Source organism: Uloborus diversus, chromosome 1 (assembly GCF_026930045.1).
Source record: "Uloborus diversus isolate 005 chromosome 1, Udiv.v.3.1, whole genome shotgun sequence".
In the NCBI taxonomy this organism is placed as follows: Eukaryota; Metazoa; Arthropoda; class Arachnida; order Araneae; family Uloboridae; genus Uloborus; species Uloborus diversus.
The window spans coordinates 222,691,407-222,718,712 of NC_072731.1; the positions used below are offsets into that span (position 1 = coordinate 222,691,407).

Below are 27,306 nucleotides of genomic sequence, written 5' to 3' on the forward strand. Positions count from 1 at the left end.
TGCCATAGTGTTACTTCTTTTCGATTCGTTTGTTTCTTTCTTATTCACAAATTTTAAGGATTTCGATTTTAACGGAATTTAATCTTAGGTTCAATTTAAGCTCCGAGCAAAACATATTAGAGACCACGAATATAAAAGCGTCTTTTCAAACGTACACAACTGCAGTTCTGCAATGCTCAGGTGCCTCTTAGCCCTTATTGCTCTGCATGTTTTACCAAATTATTTTGAAACCAGGGGAAGGGGTGCTTTTTGTTCCAAAGGAAGCTTATAATGCGTTTTTAATCTGTTTCTGTTTAATTGACGATTTAAATTTTTGCGATTGGGTTGGTGAGCGTAAACGAGCAGGGGGCAGAGTCCCCTAGTTCTTTAAATGTGTGTCACGTTTCGAAGAAATGTTTACTTTTCCGTGGAATGGCTTTCATACAAAAGTGCAATGTAAACAGTTTATAGTTTTTTTATATTTATTTATTTTTTTAAAGCTTTAAAAACATACCATTATACGTTTAATCCAAGTAGTACGGAGCTAAAATTTTAGTATATTTCATAAAAATATTCCTAGAATGTAGGAATACTTCTATATGCTTCTATGATGTATGAATTATGCAAGTTAATTGCAAAATTACCGATATTTAATCAATTTGATTCATTATTTAGTTGCACGTTTCACCCGATTAGTTAGTTAATAATCTTCATTAAATTTTCGTTGCTTTCCTGGTCGTAAAGATCAAATAAGTATCCCGTAAATATAATATTACCTATGTGTATAAATTGCCAATTCAACCGTCGGATATCCTACGTGGTAATGTGAAGTTTTCCACTTATTACTAGTAGAATAACGACCCCAGTAATTGACACTTTAAGAGTTTGTCGTTACTCTTACTTACCTCGGTTTTCATTAATTAGGAAAAAAATATTTTATTGCAAATATTTTTGTATCAAAGAATGCAAATCTGTGCATCTATTTAGTTCACTAAAATTAAAAATATTTGAATAGATATTTTTATAAAGATATATGTATAAAAAGTTACCAAAATCATCAGTAATTGGCACCTGATACCCAGTGTATGACACCTTGTGATCCAGTGATTGGCATATATTAATAGAGCTGGAAAATCACTTCATTTTTTACTTTTAGATTACATAACAATTTTATCATCATAAGAAACATAAGTAATGTTAATTGAAGGTAGGTAATTTCACATAAATTAATGTTAAATCACACATTTTGACGTTGAAAAAATATTTTAGAGAAATAAAAATAAATTTGTAGAGTGTTATATGAAAAAAGATATCGAGATTATTTGTTTCATCAGTCGGTATGCAGTTTTGATATTACGAATTATAGCTGTTTACAGAAAAAGTAATATTACCCGATGGTTCTAAACATAGACTAATAATAAGAGTAGACAGAGCTTTCCCGGACTTGCTGATGAAAAAATTGGTTCATGGATACATCATGTGACTGGTGGAAGGCATGGCGAAAACTTTGGCAGCATGGTTGCTAGATGGCAGAATTACCTATAGTTTGGCACTCCACATGTATTTTAAGACGTAATGTGTTTTTATTATAATTTTTTTCCCCAGGTGCAGAGATGATTGAACTGTTTTTCTTTTAGTTATGCATTTTGACATTAGTAATTAGTTTTTGATCACAGTTTTCAATAACTTTTATTTCATTCGGAACTGCTGCGTTGGCGTAAACGTAATGGCGTAAACGTTTTGCGTTAACGCAAAAATGTACTACTTAATCGGTATCTTAAATTGAAATTGTAGGTAAAAATCTTACCGTTTGCCGATTCTTTTTGGGCGCTTGCATCTTTAATTGCTTAGAGAGTTATTGAAATTGAATAAAGAAAATGCACAATACTATCTAAACGAAAAACTCGTTATATTAACAAAATATTTATAACTTAGAATAACAAATTTACCAATCGGACTCTATAAAAGATCATTCTTCCGTGTTCCATCAATTCTATTTATTTTATTTCTCGCTCGCGTTGATCGTCTGCTACGATCAACGCCCGCTGTTGCTAGGATATCCACCAGTCACATGGTTCGGTTTATGAGCAGCGAAATGGTTGCCATAGCTCGGTCTACTCTTATTATTAGTCTATGGTTCTAAAGCACCATAAAAATGAAGTGACTATCTACTGCCGCAATATCTGACTAGGATGGCCAAGTATATTGGTTCTTTATTGTTTCTCAAAAAAATTTAACAGTAGATTCTGTAGGATTCAAATCAATAGTACAATCTATATAAAATTATTGCTGCAGAAGTATCAGAAATCAAACTAGTGACACATTGCACAATACATTAGTGACTTTTGGCATATGTGCCAATTACTGGGGACTAGCGAAAGTGAGGCATCACTAAATTTCATCCATCACTACTTCAAAAATCCACAAAGTGACGAAAATATACTTCTACCCATTTAAAGTAACACTTTTAAACCAAACAAAACTTTTGACAACAAAATTAAAAATGTATTTTAATTCAGATTTTGATGGATTGCTGTGCATGCTTCCTTTAAGCCAGAGAAGAAGCTTTTGCAACAAAATTGGCTGATTTGACACAAGCCACAATTGTATCTCTTTCCTATATACTGCTACCATTTAGTGACATGAATTGAAGTTATTATCTTTAAAGTAAATATAGGGGAATGTGGGGTAAAGTGAAACGGTTAAGATGACTCATCTTTTTCAAAATGAACTGATCCGAAATTGGTTTTGAAAATTACAGCACATAAAAAAAGAACATTCTATTTTATAATAAAACTTTCGTTGAACAGTGTTTTTTTATTTTTGGTAGTAAATTTGTGTCTTTAAAAAAAGTGAAAATTTTTCACTTTTTTTTTCATGGGGCAAAGTGAAAAGTAAAAAAAATTCTAATGAAATATTTTCTATTCGATTAAAAAACATATTTTTGATCAAAAAAATTAGTAAAGAAAAGGTTGAATGAATAAATGAATAATAAAATTAATAAATAAATCAATATTTGAAGAAAAATAAATGAGCGCGTAAAAGAATGAATGAATAAGAAAATAAGTGAATGAATGAAAAAACAAGTCAATTACTAAATGAAGGAATGTAAATGAATGATTTAATAAATGAAAACGTAAGTGATTGTTTCATGTACTCACTCAACCATTTAATATCAAACTATTTCATTTTGCCCCATATGTACTTGATTAATTGTACAATTTATTTAAAATACAAATAAGATAAATATTAATTAAACTAATACTGCATTGAATATTAGGAGGTCTCAATATTTAAAATGTTAATAACAATAACTTTATCATTTTATAGTAACACAAATAATTTGTGACTTGCAACAAAATATTACAATATGAGTATCATTTTTTAAAAATTGCCTGTATCACCAAATGCTTTAATCTTCGGCAGTATTTTTTTTCCTGACTGTAATAGACTAAATATGGTACTATCAGGGTTGGCAAGTTTCTGCTGAGAAGGTTAAAACCACTGGTAGAAACCGGCAAAAACTACTTTCTGCCACATTTGTGGCAGAAACTGGCAAAAACTTAATTATTGACATACAATAGAAAAAGCATGGAGAAAATAATTAGTTGTTAACTAAAGTGCAATTTCATTACAATATTATCACAATTCAAAATCAAATGTTACATTAATTAGACCCTGCAGTTGCCCCTTGGAAAAGGTGGTTTCTAAAATCTAAACAGTTTTTCAATTTAATATGTACAATTTAGAAGTTCTAGAATATTCTTGCAGCAGAAGAGCTAGCAGGCAATTCATCAAGGAACAAGCAATGTTTGTGAAACTTTCCTCTCTTGTATATATTTTTTAACTGGACCAACAAGCAACTAGGGTAATGATAAAAATTTGAGGGGAAGAATAAGTTTTGAAAAAGTAGGCCACTTTGTTTTGCAAAGCTGTGACATTAGGTAGAAAATCTACGTTAATATTGGCAAGCAAAATTCTGGCACTTTCTTCTTAAAGCACAAGTTAATTTCAATCACAAGCAGTTTAGATGAAGCATATAAGCGAGCAAATTACACAATAAGTAATGCCTGTTTAATTCTGTATGTCACTCCTCTTTCCTAAGCACCAATATGATTTTTCTTCCTTTGTTAGATTAATCCAAACATTACGAGCATCTGCAATTGAAAAGTTACCTTTTCGAACTAAATCAAGTACTAGGATTTTTTTTTAATGAGAGGAAGTTTATTTTTTTATTTTACATATACGAATATCTTTTAGTGATTAATTGAGTATTTAAGACTCTTAAGTTTTTGCCAGTTTCTGCCGGTTTTTACCGGTTATAACCAGTTTCTACCACTGGCACGGCAAAAACTAGTTTCTGCCCGCAGAAAGCCAACCCTGGGTACTATATAGTTAAAATAATACCAGATAGAGGGAGCTAAAAGCAGAAAAAATATTTCACCATTTCACTTTGCCCCATTTTCCCCCCACATTCAGTTGGTATATAGTCTTTTACTTTTGATAGATATGAATCTTAAGAATGAATCTTTCAAGTTCCCTATAAGTTTTCAAGAAAAATATTCATGCTTTCTTCAAAAGGTTTTCGCCATGGTTGTCCTTACTCGCCATCGTTTGCCCCCCCCCCCCCCAAAAAAAAAATTAAAACTACTTATTTTCCTTAACGAAACATTTATAATCATTCCGCGATCCATTCAATCTATTCAATATCTCATGACACTTGAAGTATCTAGAAAATTCATGGTCATTGTAGATACTGTACAGTTGGTGTGGTTTAAACCAACATCAAAATATTGTCTCCAGATCAAGTCGAAGAAAAGACACAAGAAGTCATGTATCAAAGTTATTTCTTAATTTTATTAATTTAGATTTTCAAAAGTTAGCAGCTGTGGATAAATTGATAAATGTAGACAGAGATAAATAGCTTTCGTATAAAAATAGGTGGTGACATGTATATTGTATAGATAGATAAAGATCGATCATTGTAGAAAGCTAGGTAGAAAAATTGATAAATACAGAGATATATTTGTATAGATTGACAGTTCTAGAGGCTGATAGATATACAGGGTGTTTCAAAAAGAATGACGCGATTTGAAATGAGTATATTATGAAAACTAATGAAAATAGACACTTCAAATTAATTTTATATTACATGGATAATAATAAAGTTTTTTTGCGGCGTATGTCTACACGGTAGTCAAATTCGTCCCAAACTTTTGCAAGCATGTCTGCATCGATGACTTCCACAGCTAACACAAACAACCCGTGTCTTTGGTTATACCATCTTCTAATGGTCTTCGGGGAAGGGGGTTCAATTCCAGGGTATTCTCGACGAAAATAACGCTGAACAGTTGTTAAGGACTCCGTTAAACACAATACGATTTTTGTCGTGCAATCGGCATTTTCACAAGCACTGAAATGGCGGAAGAAGAGAGAGTTAGCGCTACCTGTCGGAAAATATGAAACTCGAGATTTTCCCTATTCTAACGATACCTTTATTTAATCAAACGTATTAAAATCTGAATTTATATGATTTTTTGAAATCGGGTCATTCTTTTTGAAACACTCTGTATATTAATAAATATTGACCTTGATAGTTTTAGAGACAGACACTAGGTAGTTAGATTTATAGATAAATAACTGGATACAGAGATGTATAGATTTGAATAGATGCACAGAGATACAGACATTGGTGGAAGTAATTTTATACCGCCACCAAATTTATTTAAGCCGCCACCGAAAGGAGTAAAAATTTAAATGGCATTGAAAGTTACTTCCGCAAAATGGCGAACCGTTTATCCATCAAATGCGGCAACATGCAATAATAACCATGAAATATCTATTTTAAATGATATTTTAGCGTGGAATAAATTTATTCCAAAAATACATTGCAAAACCTTAACACTCAAATATGTTTCGATTTTTGTTGAAAACTTTACCTTTTGATTTGTTTCATTGCTTTCTTACTTAACTAATATTATAATCATCATTTCAGTGCTACTTCGGCGTCGCCATAGTACACATCTCAGATAGCCAACGGCGAGCTTTGGTGAATTATTCTTACACAACGAAGCCTCAGCCGACCCCCACGTCGCCTGCTCCTAGGCTTGAGAGCTCGATCACCAACACCATTGTCAAATCGACAGTAGATGGAGCAACAGTGATTCGTGGAGCGAGTGCAGGTAAGTCGCAGAGAATTCATGCGATGCCAATTCCAAAAGTCGATCCAATAGCTCATGGGGGAATCATTCCTTGGCAAAGGTGATTCCTCACACGAACCGAAACTTTTGTTTGATTGTCACGTGATATTCCGTCGCTCCGACGAATGAAGTTATAATACTTGTGGCGTACGCCAGAGAGCACATAACCTAACTTTGCTCCCGAGCTCTGAGATCCTTTCGGCTCGGTGGCTAAAGCACCGAGTAGTATCACAAGGGTCCGTAGTTCAAAACCCAACCACGGACGCGTCCCTCAACCTCCACGAACGTCCGCACAACAGCTGTCGCTCACTCTCAAAGGTTGTTCACACATCGGCCGTCCGTCACGTCCACACCGGGTTTTCCCGCCCGAAACAGATTTTCTTTGAAGGTTGCCATGACAGCAAGCCATCTCGGACGGCACCGGTTTCGATCAGAAGAGCCTTGATATCTGGTGGTCGTCAAAAATAGGACAGCATTTCATTGGTTTCCGCTAAGCAGCGCGCTCCTCCCTTTGGTGGGTGAATTCAGCCACGTGATTGATGGACGACGACCGTATGTGATTTTACCCTGTTTTTGTCGCCAGTCCGTCACGTCAAAAAACGGGATGGACGGGACGGACGGCCGATTAATGAACAGCCCTTCATGCGACCAATTGCTGATGCGCATATCATTGCACGCCTCTGCAGTAGCAACACTCTCAGCAACGACCACTGTAGCAACAGGCACAACTATAGCCAGAACGTATGATTTCGGCGTCTCATCTGATAATAATTGTATCACTCTCTCGTTTCCCCGCTCCATCACTTAGGAGGGAGTAATGTAAAGTGTCTTTTGGCTCAGCGGCTGAAGCGCTGGGTTAGTATCACAAGGTGTGGTGTTCAAAACCCAGCCACGGACGCGTTCCTCAGCCACCACGTCTCGCTTCCTCCATATCCATGCAACACACACCTTTTATCTCTTTTTTGCTTAGAAATATTTTGAACATCTCAGGTTTACATGTAAATAAGCCAATAATAAACAATGATTGTGAATGAGTTCTCTTGCCGAAATGCGAAGAATTATCACGTGACAATGAAGAATGTGATAGATGGTCCTGGAGTTTTTCTTGGGATTCTATTAACCAGAATGCATTTCTTTTAGATTAGAATCGATGCTTTCAGAGGCATGGTGCTGTGAGAAAAACAAAATGTGTTGAAGTTTTGAGATTTTTTTCTTTTTTTTTAAATAATCGGCTGTTCTCTAAAAGTAATGCAACATCCTGTTCATTAGAAAAATTAAAAAAAATTCAAGTGCACGAGTTTTGATTTTTGTAAGAAGAGTTAAAAATTCTTCGTTATTTAAGAAACATCACATAAAATTTTTAAAATGAAATCTAGGTTTGAGAAAACATTTGTTTTATATTCGTACAATATTAAGACGTCAGTCTGTGCTAATAATATAGCCCATACTTTCGACTTTTCATGAATTAAATGCACGTCTTTTCACTTTGACTATTTTTCGATGTTTTGATTATCAACTCAACACAAAATATACCTGAAATAAAAAATGATTAAAAAGAGCAATAATATACAGAGTGTTTCAAAAAGAATGATCCGATTTGAAATGCGTATATAATGAAAACTATTGAAAATAGACACTTCAGATAAAGTTTGTATTACACGGAAAATAAAGTTTTTTTACATACAAAATTAAAGGTGCTCAACCTTTGGATGCACGGCATATGTCTATACGACAGTCAAATTCGTCCCAAACTTTTACAAGCATGTCTGCATCACTGCTTTCACAAACAACCCGAGTTTTGAATTGTTTATACCATTTTCTAATGCTCTTCGGGGAAGGAGGTTCAACACCAGGGTGTTCTCGACAAAAATCACGCTGAACAGTTGTTACGGACTCGCACTTTGCGAAGCGTAGAACACAAAACGATTTTTGTCGTGCAATCGCCATTTTCACAAACACTGAAATGGCGGGTGAAAAAAGAGAGTTAGCGCTACATATGTCGGCAACTCCGTGAAACTCGAGATTTTCCCCATTCTAACGATACCTTTATTTAATAAAATGGATTAAAATCTGAATTTATGAGTTTTTGAAATCGGGTCATTCTTTTAAAATACCCTGTATATAAACTAATGTCTTACTTTGTGCAAGGCAAATTGTATCCTGTAAAATCTACCATTAATGTATTATCTCGTAGAGGGGGGTACAAGAGGGAAGAGGTGAGTGCGTCTAAATTTATTCTTTTCATGGTACTTTGAAAGAGAGAACCCATTTCAGAAGATTGAGAGTTAGAAAGGTATGCTTGCTACTTTATGCTGTCAAACGTTGACTTTTACTTTAATTGAGGCAATGAGAGGCAAAGGAATGTTAGGAGACGTTTTAAAGTTTTGTGTAAAACGCCTTTTTTAAAGTTATCCTAAGTAGACCTTCATTGCAAAAAGTTACAGAATCAAGTTGTTTAACTGCACCTACCAGGTCTACTTTTACTATGTTTTGCCCCAAGACAGAGGAAAAGCTCCCCTAACATATGATCCAGTGAGAAGCAAAGAGATGTAAGTGGCAAAATTAAAAATTTGGTGATAACCAGTACAAATAGTATGTGGACCTCTCCTCTGTCTTGGGGCAAGAGATGGTACTAGTACTCCTGGTAGTTGCTGCTATACAGCATGATTTAGAAAAAAATTCCACGAAAACCTACCTAGGTAGTTATATTTAAACGCGTTTTGCTCAAAACTTGAAAATGTCCATTTACATCCTTTTGCTTCTCACTGCCAAAACTGATCATGTTTAGCTGATTATTTAAGTCTCTTATGACTTATTGCTACCACTATAGTAAATATAAAAATTAAAATAAAGCTGTCGAAAAAATGATATGTGCTTCGGAAATGCTGCTACTACTTCACTAAAATAAAGCAGTTAAAAATCGAATAATGAACTCATCGATGATTTAATAGTTCAATAATATTTAGTTATGTATTATTTTCAATTTAGTGATTTTTCAAATTATGCTAGGTTCGAAAATCATTAGTTGAGTAAACATATACGAGTTTTTTTCGTATGCAATAAAATTGCGGGTTCTGCCATTATTTTAAAATTCAATGTTCTTTATCGAAAAATTAATATCAAAGATTTTACAAATACTTTTTAAAAATTCTTCTTTGCTAGAAATTATTTATTCTTATTTTATAATCACTATTATTACTATTTTCTAAATATGAGATATAATTTTGTGAAAAACCCGCTCTCTTTTTTATGAAGCTAAAAATAAATAATTAATTACAAGAACGTAGATAAAGAGAAAATGTTTGCTCAATCATCGGCACAAAGAAACAAAGAAGTGGGGCTCTGCAAATATTATAAGAACTTCGTTTTCTCTTGCTCTTGTTAAGGCTTTGCATTCAAAACATCAGAAGTTTTGATACAAATCTGTGTTTGTTGCTAAAGTTTGCTGGCTTATTATATAAGCCACCAAACTTCGCTTACTATCTTATTATCATTCCAGGGTGCCCATCTTCCAAGAGCGATGGTGCCTCCGCCTCAAATGGTACTTAGCAATTTCTAGGGACGTGAATCGTCCAAAAAAAAAAAGACTAGAATCTATTAGAAAAGCTGCTCTTAAAATTTCAATGGGGCACCATGACTCCCCCACCTTTTGTCGTGGGCATTCTTGGTTATGCCCCTAATTTCGATAATTACACTCTTACTAAGAATTCTATTTTTTTTCTCCAAATAACTCCGAAATTTTGAAGTACTGTAATAATAAATATTTAAAAATAATAAATAAATAAATAAACTAAAATAGATACAGGAAAAAAGAATACTTGAAAGAATATTAAACATTTCCATTTTTATTTGCGTATCTTTGAATGTGTGAACCCTTGGACACATGGCTTATGTCGATATAACAGTCTTGTTCTTTTCGCACACTGCACTCAAAATGGTGCTATCACCGTTATACTGACAACACATCTAATCGATCTGTCCGTTTTCTTGTGGGGGCATGCAAAAGACTGGGCAAGTTTTCATAACCCTTTAGATTTAGCAAAACTGGAAGATTGACACCTGCTGTTTTAATAACGTTGATAGTACCATGGTGAGTCGAGTGAGGCAGGAATTGAACTATCGCTTGGATGTATAACGTGTTGGAGATCTCTTTTGTATATCTCAAGTTGACATGCATTAAACCAATAATAAACAATGATCGTTGATGGGTTTTTTTCGCAAAACGAAATGCGAAGAATTACTACGTCACAATAAAAAATGTGATAGATCTTCGCGAAGTTTTCTTCTGATTCCATTATCAGATTAACGGAAAAGATCCTGTGAATCACCCTATATTTCTATCTTGCTATGATTGTTTTCCATGAAACTGAGTCGACTTTTGCTTATTTTTTCTCCTTATTTTTATAAAGCCCGCACTGAATCATCAATATCATCTAATCAAAGTCCAGTAAAAGCAAACGATGATAAAGACACCGCACCTGCACCAATCCTCAGTGGGTCCTCAGAAGAGTCGAATGAGGACGGCCTCTACGTCAGAAGAGTATCTTCAGAAGTAGGGGACAACAACCGACCTGACATTGCTCCTGCCGCGGATGACTCCGGTGGAAGAAGGAGTTCTCTCGAGAAAGACACAAACAGACGCAGCACTGAGCCATCTCAAGTGCATGATGATAGTGGAAGGTCGCGGAAACCTGAAGAGTTGGACCGTGGCAAGACGGCTATGGTCGAAAGTAAGGGAAACTTTTTTTGTGTAAGAAAATTATTTAAAACGTGCTTTTTGATTGTGCTCAGGTACAATATCTCTTTGTTTTAATACAATCGAACCTCGTTAACCCGAACTTAAAGATACCTTAAAAATTAATTCGTCTTAATCATAGTTTGTCTTATCCGAAAAACAATCAATTCCGAATATGTGTAAGCATAGTTGGCTTGACATCTCAAATGTAGATCGTCTTAGCATTAATTCGTTTTAAGCACGTTCGAATTATTGAGGTTCGATTGCATACGGTATCAGAAAATGGTTTTTGGAACAAAATCAATCTTAGGAGGCTAGGGCCGCCTTTTTTTTTCATTGTACAAAAGGAGAGTCACTTTGAAAGTGTAAAACTAGTATGCACGCATTATTATACTAATAGGCCATTCCACCGTCCCGTGCAGGACACTTCGACTTAATAATTTCACCAACATTTCGTTATAGATCTTAATATTTTGACTAAATAGGAATAAGCACATTTTTTTAATCTTTACATTTGATACAAAGATACTCTTGACACAATATAATTTTTATTAAATAGCTTAAAATTTAATGTATTGACATGCATCACGTACGGGACATCCAAAGTCAACTTCTGTACATGAAATACACCGCCAGCTCAGTCATTTCCAGCCGAGGACAGCAAGGAATAATAAATAATCTTAATTTCAAAATGATAGGTGGAATACAGAGCGAGAACGGCGTCGATTCAGTAGGATGTAGGACCACCGAGGACAGCGATACACGAAGAAACACGTCAAGACATTGTCAATAAGGTTGCGGATGGTGTCCAAAGGGATGGCTCTCCATTCCCTTTCAACCATTTGCCACATTCGTCTTCTGAACGAGGTAGGGACAGAGTCTTCAAACGGCGCGGCGTCCAATCACATCCCACGCATGTTCGATTGGTGGTCAGGAGAGTATGGTGGCCAGGGAAGCATCTGTGTGCCTTGGAGAGCATGTTGACAGATGCGAGCACTCTGTGGTCGGGCGTTATCCTGCTGAAAGATTGCATTAAGTATCCCTTGAAGGTAAGGGATTGTCACCGGCCGCAGCACATTAACCAAGTATCGTTGGGCCGTCATAGTGCCCTGAATACGAACTAGAGGTGATATGGAATTTTACGCAATTGCGCCCCAAAACATTATGCCACGTTGTCGTACGGTGAGACGTTCCACAGTTACTGCCAGATTAGATCTGTCTCCACGTCGACACCACACACGTATGCGGCGACTATCACTGGATAAACAGAAGCGGGATTCATCTGAGAACACGACATTTCGCCATTCTGTCATCCACGTCGCTCTAGTCCGGCACCATACCAAACAATGCTGTCTATGTTGTGGGGTCAAGGGCAGCCTTCTTAGCGGACGCTGTGATTGCAGACCACGTGCGACCAAACAACGGGAAATGGTTCTGGTTGACACGGGAACATTCAGGGTATCTTACATCTGCTGCAGAATCGAGGAACAAGTGACTTGTGGGTCTGCTACAGCTTGTCGGTGGATGCGTCGATCCACGCGTTCTGACGTTACTCTGACTGCCCCTGCTCCCCTCATTCTTCCCACATTTCGTTGTTCCAACCATCTTCGGCACAGCCGATGCACCGTGCTCGCATCCATGTGGGTATCAGCTGCGATTTAACGTGCGGACCAACCTCCCCTTCTCAGTTCGATCACCATATCCCTCGTAAAATCATCTATCTGCTGGAAGTGCCTTCGTTGACGGCGGCCTAGCATTCTCTCGTGTTACACGTATCCTCAAAGACAAAAACAAAATTTCTTCGATAATTCTCCAGTCAGAAATAACTACACGAATATTTCCCATTCTGCAAGTTCCTTCCCTTATATCTTACTTCACGTGCGTCGGAGAGCTGCGTATTTCACATCATTTACATAACTCATTGATGTACGTCTACTCTAAAATTTGCATACATTTCTGAACACTCCTTCTTGGTGTTGCATTTTATATGCAATGTATATGGATTATAACGTTATCCACTTGAAAATTGCAATAATGTTATCTCCTGGATTTTAAAATGGCTACAAAAAAGAACACTTCGTGTCTGACTTACCCAACTGAATAATAAAATGAAGAACTTAATACGTTTCAGATAAAGTGAGGTAGATATACGGTGGCTCTAGGTACACAAATTTCCCCTACATGCAAGATCTTAGATCTTCATCTACCAGTAGCATAAAATAAAAATACTTTCAAAATTAAAGAAATAAGGTGACAGAAGACAATACAGTAGAGTTTATTCCGAGTATGTAAGATAAACAATACTAAAACCGTAAATATTCAAATGTTAAATTTTCTCTAACCAAACATAAAATAGTGAAATATCATTCATTTTCAAAAAGCATCCAAATCTATATATATAAAAATGGAGTTTGATAAATTTGTTCCCTAAGATCTCAGAAACTACCCGGCAGATTTGGCTGAAACTTTCACCGTTTGTTCAGTTTGGTACTGGGAAGGTTTATAGACCAGTTCGAAAAAAATCCGATTGATAGTTCCCTTTTTATTCCAATTTTAGTCTCAATTTTCGCATAAATGCCCCAATATGGGGGTGGAAAAAACGTGCACATATTAACATTATATGTCCATCGAAAGCGCCAATTTTTCTGCTGAAGATAGCATCTGTTCGAAGTTTCTAAGTTGTATAAAAAACGAGTTATGAGCTTTTTTGTTCCCTGTTCGAAGGCTTTCATCAACCCATGTCATTATTTAGTGTGTCATCTCAACTCCCAAGAATTGTTGTATTGTTGAATATTTTTGCGTTTCGTCTGACTTTTTGAGGCTTTTCTCAAGTCAAATCTTAAAGTAATGTTTTTCCACAAGATTGGCTAAAAATAAATGGATTTGGCTGATCATTTTACTTTTAAACGGAACTTATGTAATTAATGGTTTATTATTATTATTTATGCTGATTGGACACTTGCTCACTATATCCAACCAACCAGCAGAAATATCGCCAGATTTTTTTCAGAAAGATTTCAGAAGCTGATGCATTTGGCAGTTTTTTCCACTGTCGCTGTTTTTGAGCCCAAAGACTACGTAATAATGTTTCTCAGCTTTCACCAAAAACAAAATATCGCCAATCAAAAATACTTAAAAAAAAATAATGTGTAAAAAAATTCAACCACTAAATTAGACAAATCCATAAACCGCACAAAAACTTCCATTGATTTTTCTTTTTGCACGATTTCAAACAATCGCCAAATTTTACTACTTATTTTAGAAACATTTCGGATGAAACCGTTTAGCGCCATTTTATTTTGACCAAAAGTGTCTCAGCATCTGGCATCAATATTTCTATAATAAAAATTAGAAAAGGAGGGGGAGTATTATCGAAAGTGTCCCAAAATGATTCTCGCAAATTTAGTAAGATTTTAAACCGCACCAAGTGCCCACAAAAATTGAAATTTCCCAAAATAACTAAAGCAAGTGTAAGGGGAACACGGGCGGCTGCATTTTTTAAAACAGTTCGTACATCAATAGCCATACAGAGAAGGTTTTAGATTAAAAAAATAAAAAAAAGTACTAACAGATAAATCTTTTTAAACATGTAAAGTTTAATTTCATATTTCGGAAATTCTTCAAATTTGTATATGCTTAAATGTCGTGCTTTCGTTTCTAATCGAATACTATTTTGTTCTTTATACTTATTGCTATTTTAGTTTAATGAGTAAGGAAGAAACTCGATTTTTAATCACGTCAAAAAGGTTTGTTTTAAATTCTTTCGCTTAAAACAGAAAACAAGGGCAAGTAACGATTGTTTCTCATAATTATTACTGACCCAGGCAACGCCGGATATTTTTGCTAGTATGTAATAAAATAGCAGAAATATAATGCACGTACCAAAAGAAAGCGGAAGGTCTCGGGAGTAGACTGCAGAGCAAACCAACGAAATAAGGGTAATGATGCTATGGTTTGGCTCTAATGAGATGAAATCAAATGGACGAAGTATTAAAAGATTCCAGTTGCTCAAATAGGGGTGAAGAAGATCTTGCTTGTTTATATAGTTCAATTCACATTTTTAAAATTCAGTAAATTCAACTGAAACCTTCTTAATGGTAGTTATTTTAGTTTCCATTTTCAAACTTCTCACTATCAGGTTTATTTTATATGTTGAGCTGTTTTTAGTTTCTATTCGTGTTTTGCATTTTTAAAAACATTCACTGCATCAAAGACAATAGAACTTATTAAAAGGGACTAGTTATTGAAATTTTAATTTGTCACTTTCCATGAAAACTTCTTCAAACTAATACAAGTTCTAAAACGATTGTTCACTTGCAAAAAAAGAATAAGTTTAGTTTGCTCGGATACTGTACAGGTCGACAGCCAACGAAAAATTTTAATTTTAAGAAAAACTATTTCATTATCACTATTTTTCTTCAAATGTATCTTGATTAAAGCGTCAATAGTTAAATGCTTGTTTATATTCTAAAAGTGGCTTCAAAAATACAGGTTGTCTATCATTGTTCTTAAATTCTTCCCCAAATTACAAGAACTTATTCTTGCACTAAATCTATTACAATTTGCCATATGCAGCTTTTGACCATCGTAAAGAAAGTCAAGAAGTTTTTATAAAATTAAGAAGGCCAGTCCTTGACATTTGTTGTTTAGAAGCAATACTGTATTACTATACATAAACATGTGTATAATTATTTTAGCGTTTGTGATACACTCACTGGCCAATGAACTAAAAAATCCACAATCAAAATTTTATTAGGCCACTTTTTACACGCATAACTACTGATTCGTTTGGGCATCGGGTCTTCAAGCTTCTAGAGTGCATGTACATCCAGAGCATGCACTGGCTACGCAGATTTTCAGATCTTGTAAATTACATGGAAGAGGAGAGTGATGTCGGATGTGTCTTTCCACCATATCCCACACATTTCCTATGGGGTTAAGAATCCGAGCAATGTGGTGACCAGGGAAGGTGTTGAAAGTCAGACTGATGCTTTGCGAATCAATTTTCAGCACTTTTGGCACGATGCATTGTTGCATTGTCGTCCATTAAGTATCCGTCACCATCGAATAAAAATGCAACATTGCAAGGTGCGCTTGATCTGCCAGTATATTTAGGTATCGCATGGCCGTTTGTTTACCCTCGAGGAACACCAGGGCACCACTTCCATGTCAGCAGAACATGCTCCATGTCCTGATACTCCCTACAGACCCTTGTACAGTGCGAGAAAGGCAAGAAGTTTCTCACAATAGTTTCTAATTCATTGACCAGTGAGTGTACAAATTATTGTAATCGACAAAAGATTTTGTGAACAACTTAAACAACGACACAAAAATACAAGACACTCTGCTATGCTATTATCAAAGCAAGGTATAAAATTTCTTGAAAGCAGAATATTTCAGTACATGTAATCGAGAGTAACAATTTAATGAAATTATGTAATCGGCCATGAAGGTAGAGGAAAAGGAGGCACATGAGAACACGGTCTGTGATACTAAAGTAACTTGAAGCAAAAAATCTTGAAAAATTCTCAAACGATGGCAGGACCAGTCCAACCTCATAGTAAAAATTTTAGACAAATGAACCATTCTGTTTTTCTGTGGTGACTTCTTTGCTTTAACAGGTGTTGCTTATAATTCATTACTGTCTTCGAGTATCTGTGAATGTCACATCTCGAGTATACGTGAATGGTTCCTATATCTTCTCGATAATATTAATATTAATATAGGATGCTATAACTTTTTTAAAAAGTATCTAAACATTTATGACTGGTATTTTTTGTAATCAATTTATTATTATTTTAATTAATTTTTACTGCCTTTTTGAAAAATAAAGAAATGAAAAACTGTTCACAAGTCCCCCCCCCCCTCCTTGACATGAATCAAAAATGTTTTTATACATAATTGAAGTCAATATCTTCTAAAGTAGCTATGCAAATATTCAAAGAATACTTCGATTATGAATTTTGAGCAAAAACTTTCTTCAATGCCCAAAACATGATATTTTTAATTACTTCCAGTTGACTTAATAAAAAAAAATTCTTTTGATTTTCAGTAAAACCTGTTTCACGGGATCACGTGGACAAAGACAGCCCCCTTCCACCTCGACGAGACGATATTCAACCTCCCAGGCGCACGGATTCCATACCAACTTACGATGAGTCTGATTATCCCCGACGATATGACGAAGACAGTGACAGAGAACGCACCAGGCGTCGATACTCAGAAGGGGAGAAAAGGGTTTATGCTGACGACGATAGATCTGTTGAAAAAGAACGAGACAGGAGGCCTCCTCCTGCTGATGATCGATATTATGACGACAGAGTACCTGATAGAAGCCGGACAAGAGATGACAGATATACAGGCAGATATCCAGAAGACACTGTGAGAAGAAGTGATGACGATAGATACTATAGAGATCGTGATTATGACGACCGTAGGAAAGAAGACAGACCGCGAATCAGAGGCTCGGAAACAAAACGCAGACCTGAAGAAGACGAAAAATACATTCCTAGAGACGAGAGATATCGTGACGATGATAGATATTCAGAAGAGGAAAGGTATCGTCGCCGTGGTGGTGTTGGATATAGCTCAAGAGATGAGGATGAGAAATATAGATTGCGAGATGAAGACAGGTATATAGATGAAAGGGACAGAACATATATTGCTAGGAAACCCTTGGTTAGAGAAAGAGATGATGGGAAGGAATATATACCTATTTCTGATGGTAAAGTGAGGGACAGAGGTTATAGGGATCCACCCGTAATTAGCAGAGTAGATTCAGAGAGACCCTTAAGGAGCGATAGACCGATTGCTCCTAGCTATGATAGACCCATTGAAAATCCTCGGGACAAGGCATACGTCGCAGATGACATAGTTCCTTCTAGAGTTGATGCCCCCTCAAGAAGAGCTGAAGACAAATATAGAGACCGAGATGATGAATACAGAAGACCTACCCGATATGATACGATCGATGAAGTTCGTGATATCCGACCAACGAAGACTCGAGACGTAGAGTATATTGCCCCACCTAGTATTAGTAGCTCTCGTCCCAGAAATGACGAAAGATATATTGATCGGGATGACTCTCGGCGTAGAGATTATGACGATGTGGGTAAAAGGAGAGCTGACGATTCTAGAGGTGTTCCGATTGCAGGTTCAAGGAGAGTGGTTCAAGAAGATGAATATCGGACGAGGACTCCCAATGAAAGGCGCGGTGAGGAAGTGGTTCTGGATCGCCGTTCTTACGCATCTGAAGAAGAAGATTATCGACGAAGCGATTCTAGAACTCGAACTGCTTACGATGACGATCGCGTTCGACGACCTACATATAGCGACGACAGACGAGACTACGAAAGTCCCAAACGAGCGTATGTAGAAGAAAGACCGTCTCGTCCAACGAGAGTCGATGACGATTATGATCGCTCTCGGCCAAGAGGAGATTATGACGGTCCCAGAACGAGACAACGAGACAGGCCTGACGATGAATACCGACGATATGACAGAGATGATGATCGTCCGGTCTCTGACAAGTACATTCCTCGTGATGATGACCGTTCTGTCTCTGACAAGTACATTCCTCGTGAGGATGACCGATACCTTCGTGATGATCGTCCACGTTCGACCATAAGAGAATACTCAAGTTATCCTGAAGACACCAGTAGAGCAAAACCAAGAGATTCCGACAGATTAGCAGGTAGAAAAGATGAGCTCCCCAGGTCAGAGAGTAGAGACATAAGACCTAGAATAGATAGGTACGATGATACACCTCCCAGAACTGATACTAGAGATCCATATGCATACTCGGATAGTCGAAAATACGACGATGTCCCTTCTTCTCAAGGCAGTCGCGTTTTGAAAGACGTATATGAGTCTGGCAGTAGTGCAAGTTCCAGACGTAATCTTGAAAGTTCAAGTGCAAAAGAGCCTTTGATTGGTCCTCCCATAACATCATCCGTATATTCGAAAGAGCCAAGCCGCGTGGTCCTTCGTGAAAAAAGGTATCAAGTCACAGAATCGTCCAAACATTTAAGGGATGATTCCTATTCTGAAACGCGAGGAGTACAGAGAGATCAGGCTGATGGCTTCGTCGAGCGTCCATTTGATGTTAAAGATGTTATTGGAACAGCTATCCGACAAAGTGACGGAGAACGGCAAAATCAAAAAGTACACTATCCCGTGCATGATCCCAGAGCCAATCTAACATCATCTGATGTTATAAGAGCCAGTGAAAGAAGGGGAACTACAATTACTGCTAAACGAAGGAGAAAAAGGACAATGGAATACATTTTGCCAAAATGATTTACATACGAGAGCATCCATTGAATGCTTGAATAATTCAGCTTTCGAAATCTTACGCTGAACCTGTTCGGAAGCAAAGATATGATATCAATTGATTTGTTACTGGAACTTCTGTAAATGCAGTAAGCACTTGCATGCTTACTAATTAATTTAGTCGTTGATTCATAAAATACGTTTGTCATTTCTGTGATACAGACATTTACAAAACATATAAATTTTCAAGCGAAAAGAGAAATGCCAGTATTTTTATGTACCATCTTCCAAAATATTGGCATCAGACAATGAGGTTCTTTTAAATTTGTTTTGGATAGAATAAGTTAAAATTTTTTAAAGTTGGACAAGCACGTATTTGGGCTAATATGTAGTTGACGCTGTATGTATCAGTTGCAACCTTTCGTGTAATACTTTAGGTCACGAATTGCCTAGATCATGGTTCTTTCACCTTAAATTCAAGTCCTTACATCTATGAGTAGCATTTTTGATTTTAAAATGACTATATAAGATCTGTATGGATACTGAGAAAAAGACTGCAGGTTAGATTTCTGTGCTTATTTTCCAAGGGATACATTTCATGAGTTCATGAGAGATCTACGTTAGAAACAGATGAAATGTAATAATGTGTATGATTTGTCACAGCGGAAATTTAAAAGAAAAGTGTTGCTGTAGTGCTTTGCAATGTATGGCTTTGATATGAATCTGCTTGACGATATTACTAAAAAAGAATCTTTCGTTTTTTTGAACGTTGTCCATATTTTGGTCCAGTTTACCACGCCAAGAATGGTATAATGCAGTAAAAATAAAAGTGAAAACTATACATTAACTACAATAGTTCTATGGCTTTTTTAAGATTAAGGATTTCTCCCATCAGAATTTTTCTTTGTAAATAATGTCAATAAAAATTTTTCATGTGTCTGAAAGTAGTCATTTGTAAGATTGCTTAAAAATTCATATGTTGTAACTTTTCAGTGCGAATTTTTTATTAATTCAAAATTTTATAATTCTAAATTACAGATAATTTTCGTAAGGGGAGGCAAGAAATTTAAAAATGTAATTTAGATTGTTAACGTAACTCATAAATATGCATCAATATTTCTTTACGTCTTGCACTGCTTTTACTTCTGGTCTTTTCTGTGGTAACCACCGATTATTGAGAACTTTGCTTACAAAATATCAAACTGCCTCTCACCTACACAAGCTTATTAAGTCACCCTACTAAGCGAGACTGAGTCAGAAATGGAAGCTATCTTTCGTACGATTCGTAGATGGATGCAGACGGGAAAATTACGTGATCAATTTTTAGTGAAATCTTTAGATTTGGCGCTTTACTGAAAATTTCGGCAGACTTCAAGCCCTTTTATCTCGATAGCGGGCGGACGAGAGCAAATAATTTTTTCGTCAAACATATGTCTCAACATGCTTTTTTTTTTAATCATTCTTTTTTCATTATTACACTATTCGAGTGGTTCCCTGGTAAGAAATAATTTAGGAACTTCTTTTATTTTTAAATGCATTTGAACACTTTGTAAAACATGTATGGGGTTAACTATCTGCAATCCTAGAAAATACAAAACTTTTGCATCTTTTCTTTTGTTACGTATTTTCATGAAATCAATGAAAATACTTTTATATCTGAACCAAGTTTCACCATAAGGTAAATAAATACCTTTGTGCTGAAAAGTAAAGTAAGAAAAAACAACGTCCAAAGGCACAAAGTGCAGATTACTGCAGACATGTGCTTCGGCTTTACAAGGAACGCCTTTTTCAATGCAAAATGTAATGAGCTTATGGATGAAAAGATTGAATTCTTTCTTTCGGCTTTACTGTGCCTGTGAGAGAGCTCCTGCCCTTTGTTTGCATTCCTATTGGTTCTTTATTGACTTACAATTGTTTTTCTTGGGGGGTATTTTTATTGAACTGGTGGCAACAGCTGCTGATCCAGCCTTGGAATTTCATATAGAAAGTAATAAAAGGGTTGATATCGGTTGATATTACTATGATCAGAACTGAGAGATGTTACTGAGGAGTTAGCAAAGGATGTTCTGGTATTTGTTCCACCATTCTGTGCATCAATTAGGAACATTCCAATAAGCAAACATGGCGATCTTGACTGCAAGATTCGCACTGTAAACCCAAACTCAATACATCTTAACCAACAGCCTGTTGCTGGTGAGTAGCCTTCGTAGGGTTTATCTTCTATCTCGCAGCACTTTTCATTAATTGATCATGATGTGCGATGACAGAAACATGGACGATATTTTGGGCCCCTAGATTAATATTTATTCCGTGTGGATAAAATGAAAAGGTAATATTTCTTATACATTTACCGATAAAGACTTTTTCGGTTTGTCTAAAAAAATGAAAGTAATTTAAAATAGTGGAATTTTGGAATGATTCAAAACTTCATGTTGCAAAACAAGTATTTGAAATCCAAATTCATGTGTGCTAAAATAAATCATAATTCAGAGTTCATTTAAAAACCTTCAAAGCCACCCACCCGACTTGGGACTAAGGTAAATGTATAAGCACTTTTGAATTGGTGGGCCAGGTGGCAAATATAGGCATTATAAGGGAGGGTGGTCCAAAGCGAGTAGGTTTTCGAAGAACGCTCGAAAATTGTAGTTTTTTGGACTTTTATTGCAACAATATTAGTTTTATTTCATAGCTGGGTTCTGGAACTTCAAAATAAAAAGTGATTTTTGTATTATTTCAAGCCCAATATTTATTTATTATCAGACTTTACAAACATTTGAAAAACCCGCTTTGCCCTAGCAGGGAGCCCAAACATTCAGAAGGAATAGATGGAGAGAGTGCAACCCTACTATCCCGATACGGCAACAATACCATGTGACCTGGGAAATAATTTAGAGTTGACCGTAACCGCTGAAGAAGTTTTCATTAGCTGAAGTCATGAATGATAAAAACATTTAACTGTAGAAGGGAAAAATAAGATTTATAGCAATAGTGCAGTATTGTAGCATTATAAACTGTGAAGAAAAAGCCACACCAGGAGGTCAATCATCTTTTCATAGGTATGTACGAATGTTTTTTTCTTCTAAATAAAGAAAAAATAACATATATACTCGTTGAACCAATATTCAACGAGTACATATCCCACAGTTTCCTATAATTTTTAAATTTTTATACTGATTTTACCTGTAACTGTTATAAAACATTGTATATCATGAGTGCGAATAACATTTTAGTTCCATAAAAAAACATTTTACTCAACTAGTAATTATTATAACGGCTCTTAAGTATTTTGTGTACGTTTGCTTTGTTGGAGAGTAGCTTCCCGCCAAGCTCCTGTGAACAGCTATACGTTTAGGACAAGTTTTAGATTCGAGAATAAAGATTTGTTACTTTTTTATGCTTTAATTTAAATGCTAGTATGCCTGCGTATGAAATAATTTCAAAACTTTGATTACAAGACACAAGAATCCATAAATTTTCAGTCAATTACAGATTACTTTAAACATATATTTGTACGTGCCCGTCATTACAAGAAATACAAACCAAAATACATGAAAAATGCAGTTACATCACATTTTTAAAATCAGAGAAGAAGTGAGGAGGGGGAGTTTGAATGACAGGCCTGTATTTGTATCCGTTATTTTTTAAAAACTGGCAAAAGGTTCGCGGCAGAAACGATACCTAATAGAACTGATCTTTCAACATTGCTCAAAACTCTGTTAATCTTCTAATAATAATCATAGAGAAAGTTTCAATACTATTTTTTAAAAAACACAGACACACGCTCAATTTAACTAACGATGCACAACATAAAAACTCATCGCAATAATTCAGGTTGAAAACTTTCGCTTAATCACAACACAATTGGTCGATCTAACACTATCAGAAAAAATAACTCTTAATTGTTAAAACATGTTTCCAAAATATAATAAAAATAAATTTACGCAAACGATAAATTAAAAAATAGGGCAGCTAGAATTTGTTTTCTTCTTACTTAGCTTTAATCACCTGTTTTAATAATATTGCTTTTTAAAAGCAAATGATATTTTTTCACCTCACATATTCATTGGAACTGAATAGAGATAGGCAGACTTTACCAAAATAAAGAGTGATACTTTTGATTTTCACGAATTATCTCGATCTACCAGAAATGTGTGCAAAAATTTTACATAAATTAGTACAGTAAAACCTGTAAAGTTGACTGTTATTTTCACGTACAGAATTAGATCGATATCATATAATTCAACCTCTATAAGTTGACTACCTGATTAAGTTTACCATTGAAGTAGTTCACAGCAAGTGGTCAACTTACACAGGCTTCACTGTAATGTTAATAGCTGTAGAATATTTATTTCCGTAGATAGTTAAAACAAGAAGAAAGATACATTCTAAAATCCTTCTGGTAAACAATCAATGTAAGAGAGTTGAAATTCAAGATAATAATATCAACAAATCAAATAAGTATTGTGTGCATCATTATGTGCAGAAACAATTCAAAATACAATTTATCTGAAATCAGTCCTTATTAAAAGATTTGCACTGTATGTTGTCTGCTACTTTTGTAAGATTGCTGTATAATTACTGATTGGTAATCTTGCGAGTTCGGAATCAGAGTCTTAGGTTCTAAAATTCTCAGAGTCGGAGTCTGCCTTTTTTCTCCCGACTCTGCAACCCTAACTTATTGCAGAGTTGGAGTTGGAGTAGGACTGATTTTGGAGTAACAGGGTCGGAGTTCAAAAAGTTTGAAACTCTGAGTCGGACTGCTTTTGGGGTAAAAGAGTCGGAGTTGGAGTCGAAGGCTCCAAAATTCCCTGAGTTGGAGTCGCTTCTTTATCTTCCGACTCCGCAACCCTAATTTGCTGCAGGGCTGCGGAGTCGTACGCCCCGATGCAGGACGCCTCGATGAGAGGCCACTGTGACCTCCCAAGAATTCCCCTTTTTGGCAAATTTTGTCCGACGGTTCGGCAAAATTATCATCCTTTAGCAAAATTTGGAGTTCTATTCGGAGAAATTTGGAGTTCCATTCGCCGAATTGAGAATTTCCGCCCTCCCAAAAATTTAAGTTCCGGAGACGTCCCTGCCTCAATCATATTCATTCTTGTCGGTTTTCTTTTCATCATATCAATGGCACATACTCCAATTCCTTTCAATTTCAATGGATTTCATTGGTGCCCAAATATAAATTAATCTGAAAGATTATTAAACAGGAGAAACATTGAGTGTTGAAAGGAGTTAATAGCACGTTAATTTTCTTCTGAAAGAATCTCTTTTTCAAAAAATGTTTACCGTTTCGGCTATCATCTACTTTCTTAAATGGAACACCTTCAAACTACTAAATAACTTAATAGCCACAGCGAGAAGGTTTGCCTGTTCAGTATACGCCTCAATGTAACTAAAGCGTAACACGGAGAGAAAAATAATGTTTGATTGAAGTTGCGTAACAACAAGACAAAAGCTTTCCCTGGATGTCTCATTTGCTGCACGATTTCTCATCTTCCCGGAAGGCAATGGAAAGTAAAAACATCAAATTGCATCGCAATTTACCTCCTACGTGTAAGATCTTCTAGAATACTGCGTGTTCTGCTCAAACTTGAACGCATCCATGGGTCAGGCTGGCAGTCAAGGGCAAACGATCGCGTAGAACAGGTATCCGCTGAAATATTTTTCAACAATATATTTTCAACCAAAAGCCTGTTTTCGCCGCTGCACTGAGTTTTCGGCAACATTCTTAGTAACTTACTACCTTTATCAGGGGGCGAAGCGTTGTTTATGGCAAGGGTAGATACGAAATATTTTAAAGCTCATAAATTACAATGTAATTATTATGCAGCATACGTCTTTTACTTATATGCATATCGTTCTGAAACTATTATGTTCTTCAGAAACATACATTACGTTACGTTGGATTTTTTTTTGCTCTACAAGATCTTTAAAACCTTGATCAATTTATTTTAAAACATTTTTGACGGGTTATAAACAGTAATCGTTTCAATAGCTAGAGCTTGTAAACAAAGCAATAACTGTTCATTTAGTTTCGCTAAATTTTTGAGCCTGTACTGTGAAACTCTGAGAAGTTGAGCTCCGACTCTGACAATGTTTACCTCTGTTTCGGTAAAAATAGAGGGGTAATTGGCGCTAAGTTGAGTTGAGAAACTTTCTTAGTAGTTTTTCAAAAATATTCCAACTAACATCCGAGCCAATAACACGTCTATTTTTCACTAAGCTCCCCTAAAACAGGTAAACAAAGTCAAGGTCACAGCTCACCTAACCAGAGCTGCACTATATAAGAGTTCTCATGCTGCGTTTCATTAAATCAGAAATACCAAACCTACGGTCCACGAAGTTGATTCGAATGACCCGTTCTTTTGTTGAATTTCACAAAACGAAAAATGCGATTTGTCACAATGTTATGCGTTTGAAGTCAAATGTTTGGAAATCGGTTTTTGGAAAATAGAATCAAACTTCATATTTAATAACCACAAGCACCAAATAATTGATAACAATTCTCAGTGTGTGATTTAATTTCATTTTCCATGCTTTCCTTTGCTATATAGAAACAATTAAAATATTTTTTAAAAAAAATTCTGTGCTCTGGCCCGCAAGAATCATCTTAATATGGAAGAAGTCTCTCGGTTAAAAAGAGGTTGGGCAGCACTGATATGCAACAGCTCCTCCAAGGAAAACTAAATTAGACGCAAATGCTTTCTCACTTTGTAATAATCGTTAACTAATACAGATGACGCTGTATTCGAATACTGCGCAATAATGACGACTTCTATGGTAAACTGACTTTATTGAAGCAGATTGACATCATTTAAATGCTTATACAGATTTTTAACTAATGTCACATTTTGGCCAAGTTTAATTTGCGATAGAAATCTGTGCAACGAACTACCATAAAACTTTTCGATGCAACAACAACCAGTGTGATGCAGTGTCCTAAATGTTATAAAGTAATCACAATTACCTCAATCCTATAATCTTTGTTTTTTGTACAAGCTGCATTTTTAATTATAGTTAAAATAAGCAATGTCATTTGCAATTCAAGTATAATTAAAAAAATTTTTCATTATATGTACATTGTACACTTCTAATGTAGCACGAGACAATGATCTTTTCAAATGTTCAAAATTTTGCTAGCCTTAGACTGGAAAGTTAGACGGAGCCAGAAAATTTTTTAAATAACTATAGGGTAAGAGCTCTAGTAGTCGGCCATTTAAGAGAGCGATTGTTGATTTTTGTTAATCTATAAATTTCAGCAATCAATACAACAACAAAAACATTGTAAGACTTTAGGTCGCACCTTTTTAATAATGATTCACTAAATTGTTTCAGAAATGAAAGCATTTTTATTTTAGAAGCTAACCTATCGTTAATACGAGAAAATGCTCCAGTAGTCGGCCATATAGTAATCCAGTGCTCAGCCATGTATGTGCCCGGTAGTCGGCCGTTTCATTTTCATTACTCTCATGGGGTATGAGTGAATGAATTTAAACAAAATTGAATGCGAAACTTACTGCACAGCTTTGTATTTACAATATTAATTGTTCCAATAATTACGAAAGAATTCTGCATTCGTAATGTCTTCGTAACATCTATGTTTATATTATTTTTCAAACTGCAACCAGTTTGAATATGCATCATATGCAATAAATGTTTTATTAGTTATCTTCCTCACTTACTAAAGTGGTATCGTGTACTGCAAAAATAGAAATTGAAGAATGGAAAAGACCCGGGTTTTTTGGGAAAGGAATTTTGAAAACGTGAGAACTTGGTTTCCCCCACCCTCTTTCCCTGGAGAAAAAGGGTTTCTGTATTAACTGCGTGTGCTAAGATAAAGATTGAATAAAAAAGTTGATAGAGTTAATGATCGATTTGATTGACATTTGACGGTTCCATGTTCATTAGAACGAAACTTCAAAATACAGAACATAAAATTAAAATTGTAGTTTTGGAAACAGTTTCACCTCAAAACAAGGCTAGTAAAAATCCATTTGAAAAGCACTTAAAAGATTGGCAATCATAGGTACATCTGAAACAAATTTTATCATAAAAAAGGTACTTTTGCTGTGAACGAACTGGAGTAAGACGAATTATGTTCGCAGGTCCGTATTTCCAAAATTT

General features: G+C 35.6%; 1 protein-coding gene across 1 annotated transcript in view; it reads left to right on the plus strand.

The window, feature by feature from the left end:
- LOC129225145 (eukaryotic translation initiation factor 3 subunit A-like) overlaps window positions 1–20,129 on the plus strand; it is a 37,106-nt gene extending 16,977 nt beyond the window's left edge. The window contains exons 2-4 of the mRNA XM_054859707.1: window positions 5,975–6,161; window positions 10,589–10,909; window positions 16,967–20,129. Of these exons, the coding sequence (XP_054715682.1) occupies window positions 5,975–6,161; window positions 10,589–10,909; window positions 16,967–19,212 (2,754 nt within the window). The 3' untranslated portion in view covers window positions 19,213–20,129. The remainder of the gene's footprint in view (window positions 1–5,974; window positions 6,162–10,588; window positions 10,910–16,966) is intronic.
- Window positions 20,130–27,306: the final 7,177 nt, after the last annotated feature.